This window comes from Lynx rufus, unplaced genomic scaffold (assembly GCF_022079265.1).
Source record: "Lynx rufus isolate CCGP_SWC_20201006 ecotype Redwood Valley unplaced genomic scaffold, mLynRuf1.p SCAF_21, whole genome shotgun sequence".
NCBI classification, from domain to species: domain Eukaryota; kingdom Metazoa; phylum Chordata; class Mammalia; order Carnivora; family Felidae; genus Lynx; species Lynx rufus.
This window is the reverse complement of record NW_025814836.1, coordinates 23,053,879-23,077,689: the sequence shown is the minus strand read 5'-3', so window position 1 is coordinate 23,077,689 and position 23,811 is coordinate 23,053,879. Positions and strand designations below refer to the sequence as shown.

At 57.2% G+C, this 23,811-nt stretch overlaps 1 protein-coding gene across 1 annotated transcript in view; it reads right to left on the bottom strand.

Moving 5' to 3' along the window:
- Positions 1–80: 80 nt before the first annotated feature.
- Positions 81–23,811, bottom strand: part of SEMA4B (semaphorin 4B) — a 39,072-nt gene continuing 15,341 nt past the window's right edge. The window contains exons 3-15 of the mRNA XM_047086726.1: positions 11,130–11,293; positions 10,899–10,961; positions 8,563–8,661; positions 7,846–7,957; positions 7,447–7,560; positions 7,160–7,311; positions 5,899–6,080; positions 5,610–5,760; positions 4,499–4,709; positions 4,302–4,417; positions 3,873–4,039; positions 1,991–2,076; positions 81–1,758 (exon numbers count right to left, since the gene is read on the bottom strand). Coding sequence (XP_046942682.1) covers positions 1,013–1,758; positions 1,991–2,076; positions 3,873–4,039; positions 4,302–4,417; positions 4,499–4,709; positions 5,610–5,760; positions 5,899–6,080; positions 7,160–7,311; positions 7,447–7,560; positions 7,846–7,957; positions 8,563–8,661; positions 10,899–10,961; positions 11,130–11,293 — 2,363 coding nt within the window. The 3' untranslated portion in view covers positions 81–1,012. The remainder of the gene's footprint in view (positions 1,759–1,990; positions 2,077–3,872; positions 4,040–4,301; positions 4,418–4,498; positions 4,710–5,609; positions 5,761–5,898; positions 6,081–7,159; positions 7,312–7,446; positions 7,561–7,845; positions 7,958–8,562; positions 8,662–10,898; positions 10,962–11,129; positions 11,294–23,811) is intronic.

The following is a 23,811-nucleotide window of genomic DNA, read 5'->3' as shown; positions in this document are numbered from 1 at the left end:
CTCTCAAAAAATAAATAAACATTAAAAAAAATTTTTTTTAAGTCACAGTCCTTTAAGAGGAAAGGCCATGATTGTTTCTATTCTTTAGATTTTATTTAAAAAAAGAAAAAAAAGTAAAGTGCATCTCATTAAAAAAAAATATAAAACCCACATAAACTCAGGGCCCCTGTGTTGGGCAGTGTCCATATACCTTAGGATGGGGGCAGGCAAGGTACAGGGGATGGACTCTGGGGAGGACTAGGTTTAGGGGGGAGTCTGGGGTAGATGTGGGGAAAAGGGACACAGGTTTGCAGGCTGGGGTGGAGGAAGGCAGGCTTCCGAGAGAAAGGCGTCCGTCGTCACAAACTCTCTCCCGGGCTCGCGCTGCCCCCTCTCACACGTGGCCACAGCCTGATACAGGCTGGAAAGGTCCAGCAGGTGAGCCGGAGCCCAGGGCCTTGGGAGGGCTGCGGGGGCGGTGTGGCACCCCCCCCTCCCCCCGGTCCCTGAGGTGACGGGATGATGGCTGTAATGGGCCGGCCAGCCGTCGAGGCAGGACGCACGGAGCCCGAGCCGGCCCTTGCCTCGGCAGAGACCAGGGGCAGCCGGTGGCGGCAGGCTAAGGCAGAAGGTGGAAGAGGCCAGCCGGTGGGGGTGCCCAGCTCTGTCTCAGACAACCACTTCGGGCGAATTCCCACGCCTCCGAGGCTGAGGCTGCGGGGAGGGGCTGCGGGCGCGCCTGGGGCTCCGGGCTGTCTCCTCCTCACTCCTGTTTCACATTTTCCGTTGTTTAAACAAAGGGCTCAGTTTACACAGGGAGCGCTCTTCTGTCCATCGAGGCAGGCCCCCATCTTCAGCTGGGACCTCCGGGGCCGCGGCTGTGGGTCGGAGGGGGCCTCGCTACGTGGCCCGCTCCATCGCTCCCGAGGGTCGGGCGCCACAGTTGTGTTCCGCGAGAAGCGGAGGCCCGGCTGACCCCCTCTGAGCACTCACGGCCTCTGAAGCCAAGGTGGACTCCTCTAGAAGTCAGCTCTCACACCACGGAGTCCCGGATCTCAGAGCCCAGGCGGACCCGGGGCCGGGGGCACACCGGGGACACCTCCACGAAGCTGTCCTGGATGCTGAGCGGCCTCTTCTCGGACTCCGTGAAGACGCGGGGCCCCGGGGGGCTGTCTGACAGGGCCTGGTAGCCTCGGTGGTCGAGAGGGGTGCTAGGGGGGCCTACGCCGTTAAGCGGCCGGGTCTCAGGTGGCAGCGCTGTAGGGCGGGTCTTGGGGTGCACACTGGCACACTCCCCCTGCTTCAGGAAGACTTTCATGCCGCCCCGGTGCCGGTAGAGGAAGAATAAAATCAGGAGCACCACAGCGAACACGAAGAGCGCGCACATCACCAGGAACTCGGTCCAGTAGGACCTGTCCGCACCCCGGCTGGCCTTGCCGCCGGCCGGCGCGCTCACCCGCGACGTGCTGATGACGACGGGCACGCCGCCGCTCCGGTCTGCTCGGTCCGCGATCAGGTCCTCTGCTGCTACCTTTGGGCAGTAATTGGCCACCAGCTGCCAGAAGCCCTCCTCCAGCGACCAGCACTGGAACACCCCCAGTTCCTGCTGGCCGCCCACCAGCAGCAGGTCCCCAGTAGGCAACACGCGGCAGGAGGCCGAGGCGTTGACAGGGGCCCCGTCGTGGAGCCAGAGCCGGGTGGCCAGGTTGGAGAGGAGGGGGCAGGCCAACGTGTTCACCGTGTTGGGCTGAAACTGGACCCGCTCACACGGCTTCTCGCCTACAGACAGAAGACGCACGGGGTGAGCGGGGGGGGGGGGCCCGGCATCCACGGTGGCCCCGAGCTCACCCGCCTCTCCCTGGACTGTGATCCTTGTACCATGATGGAAAACTCGGGGGACTCTGAGTCTGGGACGTGGACAGAAGGAAGGGCATTTATACCCACCGTCGCCTGCAGAAGGCTTCTCAGCGGACTTGGCCCCCACCTCTCCAGCTCGGACAGGGCAGTTTACCTGTTAGTACAGGAGCCGGAAGCCGGGCTGAGGACGTGTTGCAGAGGCCCCTGGCGTTCGCCCCCTCAATGTCCTGGATCCACGGCCTGGGGACCAAGAGACAGTCTGGGATAAGCCAGGAAACCACTGTGAGCCTGCATCGCCCCTCCCCGCACCCCCCCCCACCCCCCACCGCCCTCCTCAGTGCAGCCAGGCCATCACGTGGCCCTGCAGACCCAGGCCTGGCCAAGGGCCTAGGGGGGCTCAGGGACGACCAGGACCAAAGCAGGAGTAAAAAGGCAGCTTCCCCATGCTGATTCCCCACCTGCAGGTTCTGAGCCAGCACCTCCTCTGTTTACACATTATCTATTCTAAATACAAGTTACCGTCACACTCCCCTGAATTACGAAAGCAATATGAGCTTTTAGAAAACATAAAACGTAATAAAAAATAAAAGTCATTCTTTTTTCTAACCTGTTATAAAAATTTTTAATGGTTTTATTTATTTTTGAGAGACAGATAGAGACAGAGCACGAGTGGGGGAAGGGCAGAGGGAGAGGGAGACAGAGACTCTGAAGCAGGCTCCAGGGTCTGAGCTGTCAGCACAGAGCCCGACATGGGGCTTGAACTCGCAAACCTTGAAATCATGACCTGAGCCGAAGTTGGACGCTTAACCGACTGAGCCACCCAGAAGCCCCTTAAAAGTCATTCTTGATACACTCAGAAAACCTAAAAACTCAACCAAGTACAAAGGCTGAAAACACTACGGAAGCCACACACAACCCACCATCTGGTAACCGTGATGGGGAGTATTCGTGGTGCATCCTTCCAGGTGGACATGTGTGTACTCGTATGTGATTCTCTGAAATATAAAATCGGCACCAGGTCTCCATGTGTGTGAAGCAAGGTCACTACAAGGGGGACAGATTCCATCTTTATTTAAAATACATGTAGGGGCACCTGGGTGGCTCAGTCAGTTAAGAGCCAGACTTTGGCTCAGGTCATGATCTCGGGTTTGTGGGTTCGAGTCCCACGTTGGGGTCTGTGCTGACAGCTCGGAGTCCGGAGCCTGCTTCGGATTCTGTGTCTCCCTCTCTCTCTGCCCTTCCCTCCCTCACTCATGCTCTGTCTCTGTCTCTCTCAAAGATAAACATTAAGACATTAAAAAAAATAATAATAAAATAAAATAAAATACACGTATTTTGGAGCGCCTGGGTGACTCGGTTGGTTGGGTGTCCGACTGCGGCTCAGGTCATGATCTCACAGTTTGTTGAGGTTGAGGCCCACGTTGGGCTCTGTGCTGACAGCTCGGAGTCTGGGGCCTGCTTCGGATTCTATCTTCCTCTCGCTCTCTGCCCCTCCCCCACTAGCGCGCTCTCTCGCCCTCGCTCTCTCTTTCTCTCTCCCCCCCTTGCTCTTAAAAAAACATTAAAAAAATTAAAATAAATAAAACACATGTATTTGTATTTTACATATATAGAGAAAAGTCTGGGAGGCTATATTTCCATCAAAATCTCACTGGGATTCTCTCTAGGTGGTGGGATTAGCGACAGTTTTTATTTTGTTTACGCTTCTCTCCACTCTAGGTTTTCCGTATGAACATTTTACAACCTTAGTTCTCTTGAAAGCCATTTTTAATGGGTTTTGTTAACGGATTGTTGCGTAGCCCTTATTCTTTGTTAAAGAAAAATTTGCACGCGAATTTTTCATTGCTGCGACACTTCACACTACCGAATGGGTAAGGCAAACATAATTTCTTGCCCAAGCCAGAACCCTTTTGAGAGTCAGAAGGGTAATGTTTACAAAAAAGAAAAAAAAAAGGAGGGCCTGTGGAAGGTGCTCTGAGGCCAAGGGCACAGGATGGACAAGTGGGACGATGGGAAGGGCCTGCAGAAGCTCTCACCTGGAGGCCGCCTCAGGTTGGTAGAGGCTGACGTGTCTGCAGCTGGAACCGGTCCAAGCACAGTAGGGGTCCCGGGCGAGGACACAGTCCCCACAGCTCTGGTACAGGCTGCAGTTGGCCACAGGCACCCGGACTACGCCTGAGTGGGAGGCAGCGTAGAGCAGTCCCTGCACAGACACGGGGCGGGGGGTGAGAGGCGCGCATGGGCGGCCGGGGCCGCCTCGCACAGCTGCACCTGGCTCGCGTGCCCACCAGAGCCACTCCCCAGGGGGCCTCCTCTTACGCCCCCGGGCACCCCACTTTCCAGTGGCTCATGCCACGAGACTGGAACTTTCCATCCTGCAGGCGCCAGGGAGAAGCTGGCTGGGGCCCGCTTATCGGTAATGAGGGGCACCCGGGCGTGCTCCCCGGGCTCCTCCTCCAGCTCACCCTGCTGGCGTCCAGCAGCAGGTTCTGCACGGGCTGTCCTGGCGAGAAGATCTGGAGCTCCTCGACGATGTGCACCCTGGGGCCCACGCCCACCGCCTTGTGCAGCCGGCCATCGCCTGGAACACGGACAGCGCTCAGGCCCACAGCCCCACAGCCGCGTCCCCCGAGCCCGAGCCCGCCCCGCCGCGGGCACTTACTGGTGCCCAGGAAGAGCACGTCGTAGGTGTGGTGCAGGCCGGACACGCGGTGCACGGCCACGCGCTGGTAGCGGGCGCGGGGCTGCAGCAGCAGCAGGCGGCTGCGGACCTGCCCGTCCATCAGGAAGTGGTCCTTGAGGAAGTTCAGCACACGGTCTGGGAGTTGCAGGGACGAGCTGATCTTCCTCTCCCGGGCACTGTCGGTGATGCACTGAAGGAGAAGGCGGCGGCGTGAGGCCGGCGCCGCTTAGAGCGGCCAGCAGGGCGGGAACCGCGTGGCCGCCGCCAGGATTGCCAGGCCCTGCCCCCGCGGTGGACGGCAGGGCCACCCGCCCGCCTCGCAGACGCCACTGCACGTCACCCGCGGTGCTGCAGGGAGCCAGCACACCGATCGGGAGGCCCCGGGGTGAAGCCTGGGTGTGGGGCACCCAGGGGCCCCGGCCGGCAGGGTTCCCCTCCCTGCCCAGGCCCCTCGCCCTCCCCCAGGCCTCAGGAAGCATGCCACGCTTCTGCTGCTTCAGCAACCTTTCACCAGTGCCGGAAGGAAGCCTAGGCTAACCAGGGTCTCCTAGTGCGGGGGGCATGAAGGTGCCCTCCCAGGGCCCCAGGTGCCCACGACGGTGACAGCTCGGGGACGCCCTCCCTTGGCTCTGCTTCCTCCTCTAGCTTTCCTATTCCCTCACGGTGCTTCCTGAATCACCTCCCTTATGAACCCCCGGCACTCAAATCCCTGTTTCAAGGTCCAATGCCAATAGGCTGCCATTATGGGCAGCCTATTAAGCTGGATGGAAAGAAGGACGATATCCCCACGGCCGGGCCGCGCGTCGCTCAACAGCTAGAGGAGGAGCTCACAGCTGGGCAGGGGAGAGACGCGGGTGCAGGGACAATGACAGAAGCGTGCACTAAGTGTCCCGATGGGCACACGCCTGCTCACTCTAGATAGGGCTACGGCATTCCAGCATTCGTAGCCACGTGTAACCCAGTAAGACAAGCAGGCCTGGCTCTTGTCCCCACGTTCAAGAAAACAGGCTCAGAGAAGCCCAAGGAGCCCAGCACGGTGTGGGGACCTTTGTCATCCGCATCCCACCCGGGTGCAGAGAGCAGCACTTACCGCTCCGGGACGGGGTGTGGGCACTGGGTGGGTCACAGTGTACCACTGCTGTGTCTCCCGGTTCACCTCCTTGTACAGGCCGTTGAAGGCCTTCTGCACGTCTTTCATGGTGAAGACACAGAGGGCGGAGCCCTCCGTGGTCCCCCTGTGCCTACCGTGGAAATGGCTGGATTAACCCAGGAGCCCCGGGGCTCCGCATGAGGCCGGCTTAGCCCCAAGGCCGGCTTTGGGCCCCAGTCCCGTCACCCCCCGGCCGTCCCATCTCTGGTTAGGTCCCCGGGGGCCGTACCACTGGGATGTGAAGACCCCATAGAAGAGGGTGTCCCGCCAGTCCTGGGGGCTGGGGCTCAGCGTGAAGACGTCCTGCAGCACGTTGAACGGGAAGCCGTCGTCGGGCCGCGAGCAGAGCAGCTGGGCCTTGAGGAAGGACGTCCAGCGTTGCTGCAGGACCCGCTCGCCACCCTCGTCACCCTGGGGGAGGGGGAGAGACACTGGGCTCAGCCTGGGCGGGGGCTGGGAGGCAGGGGGAGCCTGGTGCCCCTTGCGGCCCCTCCCCAGTGGTAGTGGGAGCTGACCCAGACCCTGGGAAGGGCAAGCCACGGCTGGGGCCGAGTTCCATTTAAAAGCAAGAAGCGGGCGCCCGGGGGACTCGGTCGGTTGAGCGTCCGACTTCGGCTCAGGTAGTGATCCTGAGGTTTGTGAGTTCGAGCAACGCACAGGGGCTCTGTGCTGACAAGTGCGGAGCCTGCTTGGGATTCTCCCTCTCTCCCTCCCCCACTTGTGCTGTCTCTCTGTCTCAAAATAAATAAAGGAACTTTAAATATACCAAATAAATAAATCAAATCAAGAGGACTTGATGGCAATGTCCAGGAGGCCGGCCGAGTAAAGGACAGTTCCCTCACCGTGGAACAGCCAGAAACAGAGAGGGGTCTGCCTACACGCAGGGAAAGAGGTCACGATTCCCAGCAAACACCTAAATACCCGCATTACAGTAGAACTCTTGCTTTGTAAGCGGCGTTTTAATAACGCAAATACGTACATATTTACGCACATACAAAAAAAGATTCCCAAGGGGCGTTCTAAAACGTTAACAGCGTGGTCACTTGTGGTGAGGCAGCAGGCTTCCAACGCTAACCCGGTCCACATCTAGTTGTTGCGTACCACGCTCCTGAGAGCTTTCTGTGGATGGATTTTACCCACGCAACATCACTGAACAGACGAGGACGCTGACTGAGAGGGCACGGGACTTGCCCCAGGTCACAGGACCCAGTGGGGTTGGAACCGAGGCAGCCTGGTTTGAGACTATGCTTTGGATCGCGATGGTCCGCTGCCTCTTGACCTTGTAAGTGACTGTTGTGCACGCTTTTCTGTGTTTCCACATTTTCTTAAATAGGAAAAAAAACATTAAGAGCTATTCTCATTTAAAAGGAGAGAGAGAAAAGCAGTTAGCCAAGCTGTTCCTCCTGGAGGACAGGAGATGCCATCTCCTGGCGTTTCCTGATCCTGTACCCGAGGAGCCTTTGGGGTCTCCGGGGCGGCCCGTCCCTCACCTTGCAGATGCGGGCGATGCGGGACACGATGGTGTTCTCGAAAAACTCAAACTCCTGGCCAGTCTCGCTGAAGAAGAAGTAGATCTTGTCATCGTCCCCTTGCAAACTGCCCAGGCTCTCGGGAACGTAGGCTGAGGCCACAAACGCTGGGTCTGGGGGCCGACGGGGAGCACGGAGTCAGCCCGGGCATCCCGGACAGGCGGGAGAGTGTTCTCGGCCCTGCAGGGAGAGCGCGCCCCTCCCTGGGCTCCGGGGACTGCCCACCGGGAGCGTGGGGAGGACTTCACCTTGGAGCCAGTTGAGGGAGCTCTCGGTCTTGGTCGGGCGGAGGCTCTGGCTCCGGGAGATGGCCGGGTCATTGCCTTGGAAGCTGCTGACTGTTCCAGTGTACAGCTCACCGTCTGCCAAGAGAACGTTCCCATGGGAATGGCCCCTCGGCACGGCCCCTTCCGCCTGCTCAGGGCCCGGAGTGACCCCAGCACTGCCCACCGCGCCTGAGGTGGACAGGGAAGAGAGCGGCAACTGGGAACAGCCAAAGCAAGGGCAGCCAAGGGTCGCCCCGTGCCCCCTGGGAATCAGCATGGCGTGAACCCACCAGCTCAGGCCTGGGACCCACCCCCCCCCCACCCCGCCCCGCACATGGAGCCTCAGTGAGCCCATCCTGCCACTCTGCCCCCAACACTCACCAACCACCAGGGCCGTAGACTTGAAATTGGGGTCAAAGGGACATCGGCCCTTGCCATCTTCCAGGAGGATGTTCCCCGCCTCGTCCTGTGCCAGAGTGAAGTTCTCCACACTCTGCAGGGAAGCAGACAGGAGAGCTCAGGGGCTCACCAAGGAGCCCGTGGCCCTGGGGGGAAAGGAGGGAGGTGTGCCCCAGAAGGCAGCTCTGTGGGGGGAGAGGTGGGAGGCAGACCACCCTCATCTCTGCACCGGAGGCACAGTGCTGGCACTGCCTGGCAGCGGCCCTGTGTGGTGGGCCCTACCGGCCCCAGGGGCCACAGAGGAGACTAGACGGGACTCGAAGGGGCAGCAATGCGATTCACACCCGGGCATGTCTGACTCCCGTGCTGCAACCCGCTGCCTCAAAGTGCCGCCCTCTGCCACAGGCGGGTGAAAAGCAGAAACGCCAAGAGCGTGTGCGAGGAGGGGTGTACGAGGTGGGCTTCGGAGCTGAGTGAGGGCAGGGGACAGCTAGAGGAAGCAAGGGGTGGTGTCCTGGGTCAGCCAGGGTGTTCACAGGCACCCCTCCTTCCCCCTGCAGGCCAACCCGGCCACCAGATGTGGGGCGGGGCCTCAGGGCTCTCAGAGCCCACTGTTCCCTAGAAGCTTGGCCCTGGCTCCTGCCCTTGACCAGGGATCGGTGCTGGAGAACGGCTCCTGGCGCGGAGGGGGACACTCACGATGTAGGTGCACACGGGGCTGAAGGCTGCTGTGCCGCAGGTGAACAGGTGGCTGCTGTTGAGCGGAAGGAGGATCTTGACGTAGTTTTGACAGTCGCGCTGGGGGAGGAGGGAGGAGGTTGTCAGGCCCAAGCATGCCACCAGGGGGCACCGCCAGGCCCTCACCACCAGTTGGTGGGGGCGGGGGCGTGGTGGGTAAAGCCTCTGCTCTCCGGTGCGCCTCAAATCCCAGAGCAAAAGAGAACCCAGCAGCCTCCCAGGGCAGGGTAGACTGAGGACCACGGACAGTGTGCACTGGAGGGGAACCCAGGGGCTCCACTAGATCTGTGTTCTGGAAACTTCTCTCCAGCCTGAGAGTGAAGGCACAGGATCCCTCCCTCTCGCGCTGTCTTGGCCCCTGAGGGTCTTCTTTGGAACCTCGGGGAAAACCTCTGGTCCTCCCCACCACCTCGTGAGGAAGCCACAGCCCAGAGCAGGACCCTGGACCCCAGACTCATGGATTGCCTCTGTAAGGGTGTCTGACGGGTGTCTCTGACCAAGCATCCTGTCGTTCCCCCAAAACTTCCTCCTCTCAGACCTCTCCCCCTCAGCTGTTCAGGCTCCAAAGCTCACGGCTTCATCCCTCACACCTCCCATTTCCCCACCAGGAAATCCTGGTGGGTCCATCTTCAAAATACATCCAAAATTTGACCATTGTTCACTCCCTTTACTGGTACCACCCCGGTCTGGTCTCCCTCCCTCTGCCCCTGCCCCAAGGAGACCACTCTCCACCATGGCAGCCAGAGGGACTCTTCCCTTTTTTTTTTTTTTTAAGTTTATTTACTTTGAGAGAGAGGGAGAGAGAGCAGGGGAGGGGCACAGGAAGGGAGAGAGAGTCCCAAGCAGGCTCTGCACTGACCACGTGGAGCGTGACACGGGGTTCGGTCCCATGAACCGTGAGATGACCTGAGCCGAAACCAAGAGTCGGATGCTTAACCAACTGAGCCGCTCAGGTGCCCCCAGAGCAACCCTTTCAAAACAGATGCCACCATGTCACTCCCCTGCCCAGCCCTTTGGTGGCTCCCCAAACACCTCGCTCAGAGTAAGTCCAGTCCTGCCCCTTCTCCAGGAATCCCACAGCTAACTCCCTCAGCACTGTCCAGTCCTGATGCAAATGTCCCTTTCTTAACGAGCTGTGGCCTGACTACCTGTTCAAGCGGCTCAGTTTTGCCTGTTGTTGTTTCTTCTTTTTCACTGTTACGTTGCCAGTGTCTAAAAGTACTTGGGCACAGGGGCGCCTGGGTGGTTCAGTCTGTTAAACGTCTGGCTCTTGATTTCGGCTCAGGTTGTGATCTCAGTTCGTGAGTTCGAGTCCCACATCGGGCTCTGTGCTGACAGCACGGGACCTGATTCTGATTCTCTCTCTCTCCCTCTCTCTCTCTGCCACTCCCCCGCTCATGCTCATTCTCTCTCGAAATAAATAAATAAATTTAAAAGAGAAAAAAAGGGGGGGCCACCGGGGTGGCTCAGTCGGCTGAGCATCCGACTTGGGCCCAGGTCATAATCTTGCCATTCTCCAGTTTGAGCCCCGTGTGGGGCTCTGTGCTGACAGCTCAGAGCCTGGAGCCTGCTTCGGATTCTGTGTGTGTCTCTGTCTCTGTCTCTCTCTCTCCCTCCCTCAAAAATAAAAATAAACATTAAAAAAACTTTTTTTTGAACAGAAAAAAGTACTCGGGCATGGACCAAGTGCTTAATAAGTAAACGTTTGTCAAATAAAAGAAGTCACGGGCAGTCAGGACTTGAACTTGTGTCTGAACTCCACTCCGGTGCTCTCTCCCCTTCACCTTAGCCACCCTCTGCTGCGTGCAGGGTAGGGAGGTCTCTGGGAATAGTGGGGAGCCCTCCAGGAGAACTCCCAGGCTGGACCAGACCCCATACGCAGTGGTCTGGCCAAAACCCCACCGGGATCTGTCAGCTCTGCTCCATCACACCACCTGTGGGGGGACAGGACTCCCACCCCACCCAATCGTTGCTCTTGCTGGAAGCTGACATTTATTTGGCACTGATTAGGTGCCAGGTGCCTCGTATGTATCAGCTCGCTGAATCCTCACAGCAAGACCTGAGATAGGTAGGCATCACTAGCCCCACTTTACAGGTGGAGACACTAAGGCTCAGAGAGGCAAATCTCCTCATTCAAGGTCACGGAGATAACAAGGACAGGGCCAAACCCAGGTGCGGCCACCTCGGAAGCCTATGCTCTTTCTATCGCAGCGGCTCCCACATCCTCCCTCCGTGCGGGGCCCAGTGCACCTCTCCAGCCTTCCTTCAGCCCAGGTGGCCTCCAGGTACAAGCTCACCTGTGGGTCCTTGCCCTTGAAGCTGCACTGCTGTTTCCTGTCTGCATCTGCGCTCCACAGCAGCTGCAGGAAGAAAGAAGGGGAGTGTGGGAGGGGGAGCGGAGGATGTACGTGCCCAGCACCACCCCCCCCCCACCCGTCTGCATCGTCTTCACACCCAGAGGGTCAGTTTTTCTGTTTTCCCCTCTGCCATCCTCTGCCCAGCCTGGCCAGCCCCCGGCCTCATCTCACCTCCTGGTACTCCCCGCCTGGCAGGAAGCTGGAACTACTGTTGAGAGCAAAGAGAGCCTCTCGGGCACCCACGTACAGAGTCCTGCCATCCCTGCTCAGCAGAAGGGCTGTGTAGTTGGAAATGTTTTCAGCTTCAAATCTGAGGAATGGCCGCTTTTCAGAGCCTGGGAGAGGAAGACAGACATAAACCTGGGAGCCACACCTCCCACGAGAAACCTCTTCTGCCAACCTCTAGGACGGGCCGATCTGACGGTGAGTGAGCAAGGCAGCGCTTGGCAAGGGGCTGGGGACAGGGGGTCAGGCTTAAGGGGGAACGCCATTCCTGGACTCTCCAACATTATATAAGAAACAAAGGCACGGAGATGAATGTAAAAGAACGTTTATCACGGCACCGTCCCTATGAATGAAAAATTGGAAACAACCTAAGTGTCCAACCACAGGGGACTAGATGAAAACACATCACTATTAATACTCCACTCAATGGAGTATTATGCAGCTGGTTAAAAAAATGATGTCGTGTTAGAAACACCAGGAAAACAAGCAAACAGAAGCATACAAGAAAGTCATGGTCAGATATGAAGCAAACGAAGATAGAGCACGTAACAGAACAAAAGAGAGGGAAGGAGGTTGAACACCCGCCTTTGAGTGGCATCAGACCCAAGGAGAAGGATCTACAGGGCACAGCCCACCCCTACCCCTGCAGCGAACCTGCCCCCTGCCCCTGCAGCGAGCCTCATTTAAAACGGCAGAGGGATGCAAACACGGGGCACCGGTCTTTACCTCTTTGCTCCCACTCAGTCACTCGTGGAAGATTCGGGATTTTAAATAGAATGTAAATTGTCCCTGACCCTGACCTCGGGAACTTGAGTGAACAATAGACACACGGTGATGCTGGCTGCCAGGGGAGTTAAGGGAAAAGTGGAGTCTCTATCTTCTTCTGAGAGCGAAGAGGGCCGCAAGATAATGCCAGTGGTTAATGCAACAAGAAACTGAGGCTCAAGTATAAAATTTTTCGGGGCGCCTGGGTGGCTCAGTCGGTTGAGTGTCTGACTTTGGCTCAGGTCATGATCTCGTGGCTCATGAGTTCAAGCCCCCACGTGGGGGCTCTGTGCAGACAGCTCCAGAACCTGGAGCCTGCTTCGGATTCTGTCTCTGTCTCTCTCTGCCCCTCCCCCACTCATGCACTGTCTGTCCGTCTCTCAGATATAAAAAACATTAAACAATTTTTTAATATAAAATTTTTCTTTAGGTTTATTTTATTACTTTTTTAGTAACCTCTACCCCCAATGTGGGGCTCGAACTCACGGCCCTGAGATCAAGAGCCGACTGAGCCAGCCGGACACCCCGAAGTATGATATTTTAAATTACAGAAGTAACCCAATACGGTGGTAGAAAAACAGAGGAGGTGAAGGGTAATGGGATAGAGAAGGCCTTATTTTTCTCAGCAGCCAATCAGTAAATTAGACAAGCCAAGAAATAGTGGTGTAAGGCACTTCACCACGTGGAGGAAACCACTGTATTAACAAAAGGTCTAAATGACGCAAAGGTGTCCTTTTCTCAAGGCCTGGGGCTGGGGAGGACAGAGGCATTTGCTGCTTTTCACGGTAAGTACTTCCCATACTTAAAAACAAATTATGTGCACATGTCCTGGATATAAACTTTAACTCTTTTTCATTGTTATAAAGTATGCAACACAAGGAAAGATTCTAATGATCTCCCACCAAGTGAAGATGAAGGTTATAGAATAGTATGCCTAGTTAGATCCTATTTTTTTTTTTTTTGTGGGAAAAATATAAACAGAAAAAAAAAAAAATCCAGAAGGATGAACCACACAGGGTGCTGAAAACTGGTATCCCTGGTGGGAGTATAGGTAATTTTCTTTTCCTTTTTCCTTCTTATTTTTTGGATTCTACAACAAGCTGGTTCCTCTTGTGTAATGGGAAAGAAATAGAAGAAGAAAAAGAAAGAAACACACATACCTATCCAACCAGGGTACCGTTTGTGCTTTGAGTGACTCATGGATTTGAAGAGAAATTATTCTAAAAATTCTAAGCAGCCGATAAGAAAAGAAAAACAGGCAGAACTCAGCCACCCTGCCCAAGCTCAGGTATCTCCTAACTGACCAGTCGGTTATGACCACGCACGCAAATATCGTCTCGTGAAGCTGAGGAAGCAAAAAATGCAACATGCCAACAAAGCAGTTGTGAAGATGGCTTCACGTGCTTTCACGTGGTGAGTGTTTTTACATACCCCCGGCCTGGCTCCACAAAGGGCAAGAAAATGAAGAAAAGGACACAGTGAAACAGAAACACTAAAATCAGGAGTAGGGAGAACACACACATCTGAAGAAAACACCTAAGCCAGAAAGTAAGGGCATAGTCACATAAGCAGGTCCTGAGAGATCTTCACAACAGCTACTAGCGATGGGGTGCCCATTTAAGGCTGAGCCTCCTGGTGGCCAGGGAGAAAAGGGAAATGAAGTTACCTTGTTCTCACTATCCAAGAGGAGGTACACATAGCAGCCTTTCTGGAGAAACTAAGCTTTCTGCCTCACCACTAATGCTAAAGGAAACCCTCAGGTGGGACGTTCCAGCAAAGCTCATGGGACATGGGATGGATAGCAGCCCGCCAGCAAACAGGATGACGGAGTTCCCAAGGCTGCTCCTCACAATGGCTCCTGGTGAGGGAAGGTGATGACACAAGGTGGCCAGTGCAGGAATGTGTGTGGCTCTGCAGCTAGGAGTCTTGTCATACAGCAGAGTCTAAACTGGGGCGGCACTGGGAATTCATGGGGTAAGTCCTGCCTCACGTCTGGTGTCCAAACTGGCACTGAGACTACAGGACAGCTATGGTCCGGAGAGGTCAGGGCCTCTCTTTGAACTCTTAAGTCTAGAATCGCCTGAGACTCTAGGTTTTTTGCCTCAAACGCCCAACTCCTCATCACTTACCAGCACTCTACACACTGGGAGACCCAAAGAAAGTTTCTAGTCCTAATCCCCCAGTTCTCCCAACCATGAAATTTCCAAACGCAACAGGGTCCGATCATGCGGCTTGTATTGTGCGGTGATGAGCCTTTAGGAGCCTGACATTTCCACGCTCTGCTCCTAGGAAGTCACGCCGGTAAAGGGACCCCTCCCACTGGCCAGCAGAGGCCTGCTCCCACTCCCGGGAGGGTGCAAAGTCGCCCAGGTCTGACCTCCAGGTCCAGGCCTGCCCCAGAGGTGCTGCCGCCGCTGACCTGGGATGGCCTGAGAACGTGCATTTATGAATTGACTCCCAAAGACCATGAAGGATACCACGCAGGTCCCCTGTCAGGCGGCGTAGGCGGCCTGACCTTTAGCGGTCCCCTACGTTTCATGGGGATAACAAAGAAAATACAACCCCCAGCGGTCTCACGAGGAGTCAGAGAGTCGAGGGCAAACATCTTCCACGTCCCCTTCATGGTTTTCTGAAAGCAAGGGCTGGCTCAAATTTGCCAACGCTTATCTGCCCTCCCAGGAGGCTCGTTTCCCGCGGGCGGGGCCTGGAAGTCTAGGCAGGAGGCTGTGCTTGGAATCCGTCCAGAAACAGAAACACCAAAGGTCAGAGATAAGGTTGCCGTCCAGGTGGCAGCTCGGCCCCGCTCCGGCCTGGAAGGGAGAGGAAATCTGCCAAGGGTCACGTAGACAGAGCGCAGCCAGGTTGGAAGGACAGCCAGGGCGCCAGCTGCTCGAGGACCCGCCGGGCTGCACCTCCAGTCATGCGGGGAACACGGTCATGGAAATGGCAGACAGAAAGAAAATGCCTTGACATGTGGGTGAGGGGCCCCCTATACTATCCATTCCCCTTCTGGGCATTCTCCTCCTTCGTCCCCCGCCCTGAGCCTCTCACACTCAAAGCCATGGCGTCCTGAAGGCCTTGCTTTCTGACGACCTCCCACTTGCCCTGTGGACTTCGCCAGGGCTAGTCAGTGGGGCTGCCTCCCCAACTGGGAGCCTCGACGAGACAGAGATGAAGAGGACAGACTCCGGGGCGCCTGGGTGTCTCAGTCAGTTAAGCGCCCAACTTCGGCTCAGGTCATGATCTCACGGTTTGTGGTTTTAAGCCCCACGTCAGGCCCCGTACTTCCAGCTCGGAGCCTGGAGTCTGCTTCCGATTCTGGGTCTCCCTCTCTCTGCCCCTCCCCTGCTTGTGCTCTTTCTCTCTCTCTTGAAAATAAATAAAACGCTGGGGGGCCGGTTATATTATTAAGGCCAGATTCTTGCCACAAATAGTGTAGTTTTAGCTGCAGACTAAAGTCAGCTCTAGTATTAGTAAGGGATATTATTTTAATTCAGGAAAAAAAATTAAAAAGAGAAAAATAAATAAATAAAACATTTCTGGGGCGCCTGGGCGGCTCAGTCAGTTGAGCGTCCGACTTCGGCTCAGGTCATGATCTCATGGTTCGTGGGTTCGAGCCCCACGTCGGGCTCTGTGCTGACAGCTCAGAGCCTGGAGCCTCCTTCGGATTCTGTCTCCCTCTCTCTCTGCCCCTCCCCCGCTCACACTCTGTCGCTCTCAAACATAAAGAAAAACTTTTTTTTTTAATTGAAAAAAGAAAAAAAAAAAAAGTACAGACTCAGGACTCAGAGACCTGGGTGCCAATACTGCCCCTGTCACACAGGAGCCACCTGCCACCAGGACAAACCACTTAACATCTTGGAGCCTCACTTTCCTTATCTGGAAAATGGGGATAATAACCCCTTTCCTCATAGGGTTGTTACGAAAAGAAAGGAGACCGTGTGTGTAAATAACAGACATAATAACCCACGTCTACCGAGAGCTTTACTCAGAACAGCCCTGCACACGTTAGCTGAGTGCTGGCACGGCGTCTGGCACGCGATCAACACCTGAGTGGGTCAAAACCAGAATCCAAAAGCCCTGCAGGAAAATCCAGCCCAGCAAGAGCTGCCTGAGGAGCAGGGCTGTTTGCAAGAGCTGGGCCTCCCTCGTCCTCGACGGTAAAAACAACTCACACGGGGTGGTTTCTAACCTAGGTCTGTCGCGGTCACTTGGGGGTCTCACCAGGGACCAAGGGCTCTGTAACCGGACCGGTGTACGTGTTGCATGCATGAGCTGGTTCCCGCCCAGGTGCCTGGGGTCACCTCCAGAGTCACCGCACAGACGTCTGTCTGTGTGGGCCCTGCCTGGGCTTGCCTGTGTGCATGTGTGTGTGCGTGTGTCTGCGCACCCGACCACAAGGCTTGTCCGCGCTTGTGTGTTCGCTCCGGGCTGCTTTTGGTGTAGAGGTGACTGGCGGGGTGTTTGTGTTCTCCTTTCCCTGGAAGCCTTAACCATACCTCAGGGTCAGCCTTAGCTTCCAGGCTGTTCTCTGCGTGGCAAAGAGAGCGTCCCGTGTGCTCTCCTCGGCCGCCTGTGCTGCTCAGACATCCTCTGCGTCCTCTACCCAGCGGGTTAGTCCAGGACGGAGAAACCTGGGCTGCCTGAGGCTGTGGCCGGTCTCCCTGGACGGGGTGAAACCTCTCCATCTACCCCGGGCAGGCCCGAGCTGGTGGCTTCTCCAGGACTCCGGGAAGGTAGGATGCTGGAGAGGGCACGCTGGACGGGGCCTGAGGGAACTACCTGCAGGGCCCCCCGCTCCCCTACCCCTGGGGCCTGGGGCTCTCAGCAGGAAGTGATGCTGGAACGACTCAGCCCCCAGCCTCAGCTAGAGTTTCTTCCCTTCCCTGTGACTCAGCCGGAAGCCTGGAGCTCTCTGAGGTGAGACGGGAACAGGGTTCGGCCCCGTCCCCACCTCCCCACCCAGTCCAGCCAGCGAGCTGCAGCAAGGCCATGACTCAGAGCACCACCCTGTCTTTCTCTCCACGGTGGCTCCTGGCACCACAGCTGACGCTGACCTGGCCCTAACATCCTGCCCTCCACAGGCCCCGGCAGGATCAGGCCAGGGGACACCAGCTCCTCTGTGGAGTCAAGAGCCGGGAAGGCCCCCCCCCCCCCCCCCCCGCCCAGTGCAGGGAGGTGGCTGGCTGCCCCTCAGCTCGAGTCACAAAGTCCCCAGAAAGGGGTCCAGGCCCCGGGCAAGTCTCCGAGAGCCTCCTAAGAGGCTCTGCTGGAGCATCTCCTCCCCAAGACGTCACACTGGACCCTTGGACCCGGTTCCAGTCGTACCCGCGGGGGCACCACCCCTAGGGCGGGAGCGCTGACTCTGCAGCAAACTGGGGCACGTCCAACGCCCTGGATGCACATCCTCCCTCCCTCCCTCCCTCCACACCGCCCGGTGCTGTGCCAGGGCTGCCTGATGGACTGGAAATGGAGGGCCCAACCGCTGTCACCAGGCCAGTGCCAGGGCAGAGTCCCCAACCAGGGAAGGATTCCTCTCAGCAGGGGAAGAGGTGTTGTGTGCCAAAAGTTCTCCCCCTGCTGAGGAACTAAGAGAGAGGTAAGCAGTCAAGGGAACCCAGCCTAGAAGCATCCCATGTCCCTGGAGCAGGCACTTAGGGAAGCCCACTTCCCAGATGGCCACTGCTGTGGCTTCAAGCGAGTAAGCCAAGAGCTCCCGCCAGAATCACCAGGTGGCCCCTAGCCCCTCACAGTCGACCCCCCCCCCCCCGCCGCACCCCCCTTGGACCCATCTAGCCACCAGAGCCCTCACCCAGGGCCTGTCTGAGCTGCCATCACCTGGGGAGCTTGACCTCCGCCAGGACCAAGGTCAGCTCCTCCAGGCCTGGGCTCAGGGACTGGCTCTTCTGGAACACCCCTCTCTCCTGACTGCTCCAGGGTCCGCCTTCCTCCTTCTGAAGAAGCTGGGACCACCAGGTATAGACAGCCTCAATCTCCCACTGCCGCCCCATCTCCTCAGAGGCCAAGTCCTGTGTCATCAACCTCTCTGCCTCTCAGAAAGCAGATTTTTTTCCTTCAATATCCCTCCTAAAAATCTTTGTGCCTCCCTCCTCCCTGTCGCGGCCAAACTCCTGAAGGGAAGAGCCACCCAGTGCTCACCTCCCACTCACCCCTTAACTGGGAGCCAGGCCTCAACCAGCTCCACGCTCGCCAGGGCCCAGTCATCACCTCACTGCCAAACCTCAGACACCGAGGGGGCACGGCCTCCGCAGCCCCCCGGCCTCACGGAGGTCCCGTTCCCCTGGTGTCAGCCACATCGGCCTCAAGGGTCACTTCCTGTCTCCCTCACACTCCTTCTGGGCATCCAAGAGCTAATTTCCTGGAGCACCTACTAAACATTTCAGATGGATCAGTGCATGAGATCCTGGCAAGGCTGTTGTGACGTCGGTCTCACCACCTGTGGCTTTCAGATGAGGGTTACAACTGATGTGACTGGCCCGCGGTCAGCCGGTCACAAAGAGTGTGGAGCTGGGATTTGAACCTGGGCTAGCAGCTCTAGCGTTTGTGTTCTTAACCTCCCTTCAGCCCCTCCAGGGTTTCCTCTTGAATGTTCCTGTTCCCTGGGGTCTGCCCTTGGCCTCTAGGTCACACAACCACACCCATCGCTTCAACAACCCGGACGCTGGCAACCCCCAAATCTCTCCACCCAGGGCAGATCTTCCTCCAACACACCGGAGCCCGCTGTGTGGGAGCCCCGCCATGGGCACCGTCCACCACTGCCCCCTTCCAGACGCACACTTGGGTCTGGCGTCTTGTATCTCTGTGGGCATCAGTCACCCAGGGGAAACCCGGGCAGGTTCCTTCCTCCCTCTCCCATGGACATCTGATCCATAATCGAATCCTGCCCATTTGACTCCTCAATATTTTCCAAATCTATCCCCCTTATGATCCTTGCTCCCATGGTCCTGGACCAGGCCACCACCCTTTCCCACCCAGGACACAGCAGCCCAGCCTCCATGCTGCAGCCAGAGGTCTCTCTGGGAACTGTCACTGTCCTGTATGAAACCCTCAGCTGTGCCCCACTGTCCAAGCCCCTAATCACCAGCCCTCACCACGTCTCCTTCCCCTGCTGCAACTCAAGGTCCTGTGTCTCCTCTCTCAGCCAGCCCCACCGTCTGGAATGCCCTTCCTTCTCACCAACTCCTTCTCTTCCTGTGAGACTCAGCCGGGTTTCACCTCCTCTGGGAGGCCTTCCCGAATCCCCCGCTGGGCGAGGGCCCCTTCTCTGTGCCCATCATTTCCTCTTCCCACCTCTCAAGGCTCCACCGGTCACATCGTTTGCTGATGGGCTTTCTGTGCCGGTCTCCTCCACCAAGCTGAGAGCTTCCTGACGCTCAGGACGGTCTTAGTCATATTTGTATCATCTGTCCAGGCAGGTAAGGCCCAAGCTGTTCAACGAACATGCGACTGAACAAATGACTGACAGAATGCTAAGATCCGATTCAGGGTACTCTGGTCCAGGGAAAGGCCCTAGATTCAAAGAGGGCAGCCTAGAGGTCCTGAAGCCTCTCGCTCACAGGAGTGCTGTCTGCGAAGCACTTGCCCCTGCCCTGCCCCCTCCCCAAAGCACTGACCACTCAGTCCTGCAAGCTCAGGGCCCAGACAGAAGTGTGGCCGCTGCAAAGTGCTGCAGGGAGACAAGAGAGAGGTCACAAGGCCTGCATAGGCAGCCTCGATGCCCACGTGGGAGCTCTGACTTTCATCACTGACCAGCTGTGCAATCCCAACAGGGACCCGCCGTCTCTGACAGGGAGCCCTCACCGCGGCTGCTGCAAAGACCACATAAATGCAGCACGTAGAAGTGCCAAGCCCTGCTCCCAGGTTAGGGGGTCACAGTCAGGACTGACCCTACCCGTGCCCCCAGCTCTTCCTACTGTCTTCCTTCCTCCTCACCCCTGCTCTGACTAAACACCCAGCACTCTGGCCATCTCAGACGCCCACTGATGCAGGAAAGAGGGGACGAGGGCAGGTGGGGCTGCAGCCGCCTGGAGGCAGGAGTCCCTCTGACCAGGTGGCTCCAGCTCAGCCCCGGGTGCATTTCGCTAACTGGAATGCAGGCCCAGCCTTGCCAGATCTTCAGAAGAGCTGGAAAATTGGATTTTTACTTAAAATGTCCTGAGCTTTAAAGATCAGCACTAATTAAAATTTCCTACAACACTTGGAGGCCAAAGAAAATCTATCTCCAGGCTGGCTCTGGCCTGCTGCCCCCCGCCCCCCACCAGTTTGCAAACCTGTGTCTCAGATGTTTGCCGCCCCCCCCCCCCGCCCGTCTCCTGCACACAACATTCCTGGCCAGGTGTGCTAAGCGGGCTGTACTTGCAACTGTGGCCACGCCATCAGGGGCTCAGCCCGGCCCCTTGCTCCCATCCAGGGAGTGACCTCAATATATCTCTTTACCAGATGGAAATACATAACCTATCAATTATTCCAGGGCTGAGCCTGGGCCATTTTGCTGCTTTTGTACACTTCACAACTGAAGTACTGGAGAGAATGTGGTTCTCGAGTCAGAGAGCTGTGGCCCAAGGCTTGACCCCAAACCTTTCTAGATGCGTGACCCTGACGATGTGAGTTGGCTTCTCCAGGCCTCAATCCCCTCATACGTGCGAGATGGAACATTACCACCTCCAGAGCCCGGCACACAGCGGGTGCTCCGTCCTGGGAGCGTTCATCAGTGGATGAACAAGGCAGGCCAAGAAAGAGGGGGGCTCATTTGGCCCCTGTTCAAGAGTTATGATAACATGAGGGGTTTCTGTCTACCACCCCCACTGAAAAGCCCTCACCACGGGCCGCCAACCTCTCCGGACCCTACTAAATGTCAAAATGGTCTTTTCAGAGGACCCATGAGTCAGACCAGAGAGATCCCATGGAGAACAGGTCAGATTCCAGGGGGGCAGAGCCACATGCCTTGGACAAAATACTTCACCTCTCGGAACCTCAGCTGTCTTATGTTATAAATAGGGATAACATCACCTATTGTGTAGGTGACACAAGAAAACTAAAAGCCCGGTGCCCACAGTAGCTCTATACTTACTACCTTACTTTCCACCTTCTAGGCACTAAACTCTGCAGCATACACACGAGGACACCAGCTGTGCCACCTGAGGGTGGGGGGTGGTCCTGCCCCATACTGTGGAGATGGTCACATAGGAGTGGCAGCTAGAAAATGACCAGGGAGACTGCACAGGGCTAGGCAGAGAAAACGCTTGCCTGTGGCTTTGAGAATGGCTGGAGATGGAGCGGAGCCTTTATGGGACCTCGGGCGTCTGTCCCAAGACAGCTACCACAGTGTAAGCCACGCTCCATCCTGGACAGAGGGGGGCCCGGCCGGGAGGACAGAATGCAAGGAGGAGGGGTGGGGAGGGCTGGGGAGGGTCCGGAAGAAGCTCCTCTACCCACCAACCCCAGGGAGGGCCCCATCAGAGGCCTCTCGGCCAATCCTGAGATCCTGGGCACCCATGGCGGTGTGCGGGTCGGGCCACGGCCTCTAAGAAGGGGACAAAGGAAAAGAGTGATTGACAACCTAACCCGAGTCCAGCCTTTTCTCCAGGCTCTGCGTCATCCTGCCTCCCTTGTGTGGAGGATGAACGTGCGGGTGTCTCCAGATGTGCCCCCAAAGTTGTGCAAGCTTAGAGTTTTGCTGGGCTGGCATACAGGCATTGCAACACTCTGCTGAATGTGGGTTATGCACAGGGCAGCGTGGAAGCGGTGAGGGGCAGGGGGCAGGGAAAGGTGCGGTCCGGCCCCAGGCAGGGGAGGTGCTTGGGGCAAAGAAGAATTTCCAAGAGCTGAACCAAGACACTTGAAAAGTGCACCCAATTCAGCAGGAACCCCCCGGCCCCACGCCAGAGGGTAGGATCTGCACTATCCCATCCCCTGGCGAGGATCTGCGTGTAGGCCGAGCTCGGGGTCAACCAAATTGATGCAAATAACCTCACCAAGCGAGGCAGGCAGGGAATTTCCACCAGAGAAGAGAGGCCGCTACCTTCTTACCGGGGACACAGCACGTGCCAGGCATGGTGCCAAACGCTTTCCACACGTTATTTCACGGAACCCTCCCAGAGCCCCGTGAGGAGGGTCCTGCCGTTACTCCCAGCCTGCCCAGGTGGTGCAGTGAGGAGCCAGGCCAGGCTTCGAGGCCGGGCTATTAGCGCCCATAGTTGTAGCTCTTTCCACTTGGCTCTGAAGGGCCATGAACACGCCAGGCCACAGGCCACAGGCCACAGCTGAAGACAAACGCTCATGTGGAGCTGAGGCCACATCAAGGAGGGAGGCCGGTAACCGGCTGGCAGGACTCTGATAGCAGCCTGCACCGGGGGCTTCTCAGGGCAGCCATGCCCCTGGGGGTCCGCTCCAGGGTCAGAGGGCAAATGACTGATCTGTGCCAATGCCCAGTTCCTCAGCTCAATGGCGTTTTGTTGAGCGCCGTCTGCAGTCCTGTGGCTTTATTTATTTCCAATCTGGTTTGGAAACACTGTGTCCAGAGCTTTCCAGACAGGCACTTCTGGGGCAGGAGGAAATTAATAACTCCTTTTAATTGCCCAAAGAAGGGAACTCAATAAGACTCGTGTGAGCCAAAGGAGAAGGTTTGCTTTGTTCCTTTCCACATGGCCAGGCTGCACTGGCCTTGCAGCTCACACACCGGGGCCATCATTTCCACTCAGCGTCTCTCCTCTTCCGAGCCTTCGGTCTTGGAACTCCAAACCGCAGTTTCCAGCGCAAGAGAACCAAAATTCCACACCCTCCTCTGAAGCGTTCCTTCCACAGAGACGAGTAACTTCCTCTTAAGGCCTCTCTGCTCGGCCAGCTGGCCCTGGAGCCCCCGGTCCTCCTCCCCCTCCTGACCACTGGATGAGACCGCAAATGGGGGATCCCCTCCTTGACAGTCCCAGGAATCTGCTGTAGATCGACAGTAATGAGGGTTCCGTCATCAACTGGACGCTCCACTTCTGGAGATTTTGTTCCAAACCATAGACATAGCCCACTGTCTCTAGGCATCTGGGCCCTCGGGAGCGTGGGTGGGAATTCAGCAGGAGAGGGCAGGTGGCAGGGGAGGGGGGTGCGGTCTCTACTTCCATGCCTGTCTCCCGGTTCCGTGAAGGAGTCCCCATGGTCACCATGGGCCTACCCAGGATAGGCACACCGCCAGGAACATCTAACAAGCCCCCGGGGATGAGGCAGGAAACTGCCTACGGCCACGCTCAGAGGGGGAGTCCGTTCAGTCACCGGGGCATTCCTCTCTGGGGCTTCCATCCCGGGTGGGGTATCAGGGGCCAGGAGGACGTCTAGGGAGGCCAGCGCTCCGAGCTGTGGTGCACATCGGCGAAGTGTGGATGTGTGCTCACAAATTCAGGTGTACAGGTGCTGCTAACCTATTCCAGGGCTTTGGAGGGGGGCTAGAAAAAGAGGTCCCCTCGGGCAGACCCAGCCTCAAGAACACAGCAAGACGTCTTTTTCTCTAGGATCTGCAGCTTGGAGAGCAGAGTATCGACTGCGTATCTAGGCCCTCTGAACTTCTCACGGGGGCACCTTTGTGCGGTGCGTCTGCGCCAGTCCTAACAGGTGAACCTGCGTCTCAGTCCCCTGGGAGTTCGGACTTTAACATACGGGTGTGTGTGTGTGGGGGGGAGGGTGACACAGACATTCCAGACCGGAGCACCGAGTGACCTGTGTAGGGGGTGCTGGTGTGTGACAGGAGCCTGGCAACAGTCAGATTTGTGGAAGTGGCTCAGGGCTGGGAGCTACGTGGGTAACAACCACCAAGTGTTCTAGCTGCTCTTCAGACGCAGATTCTCTCGGTTCCCAC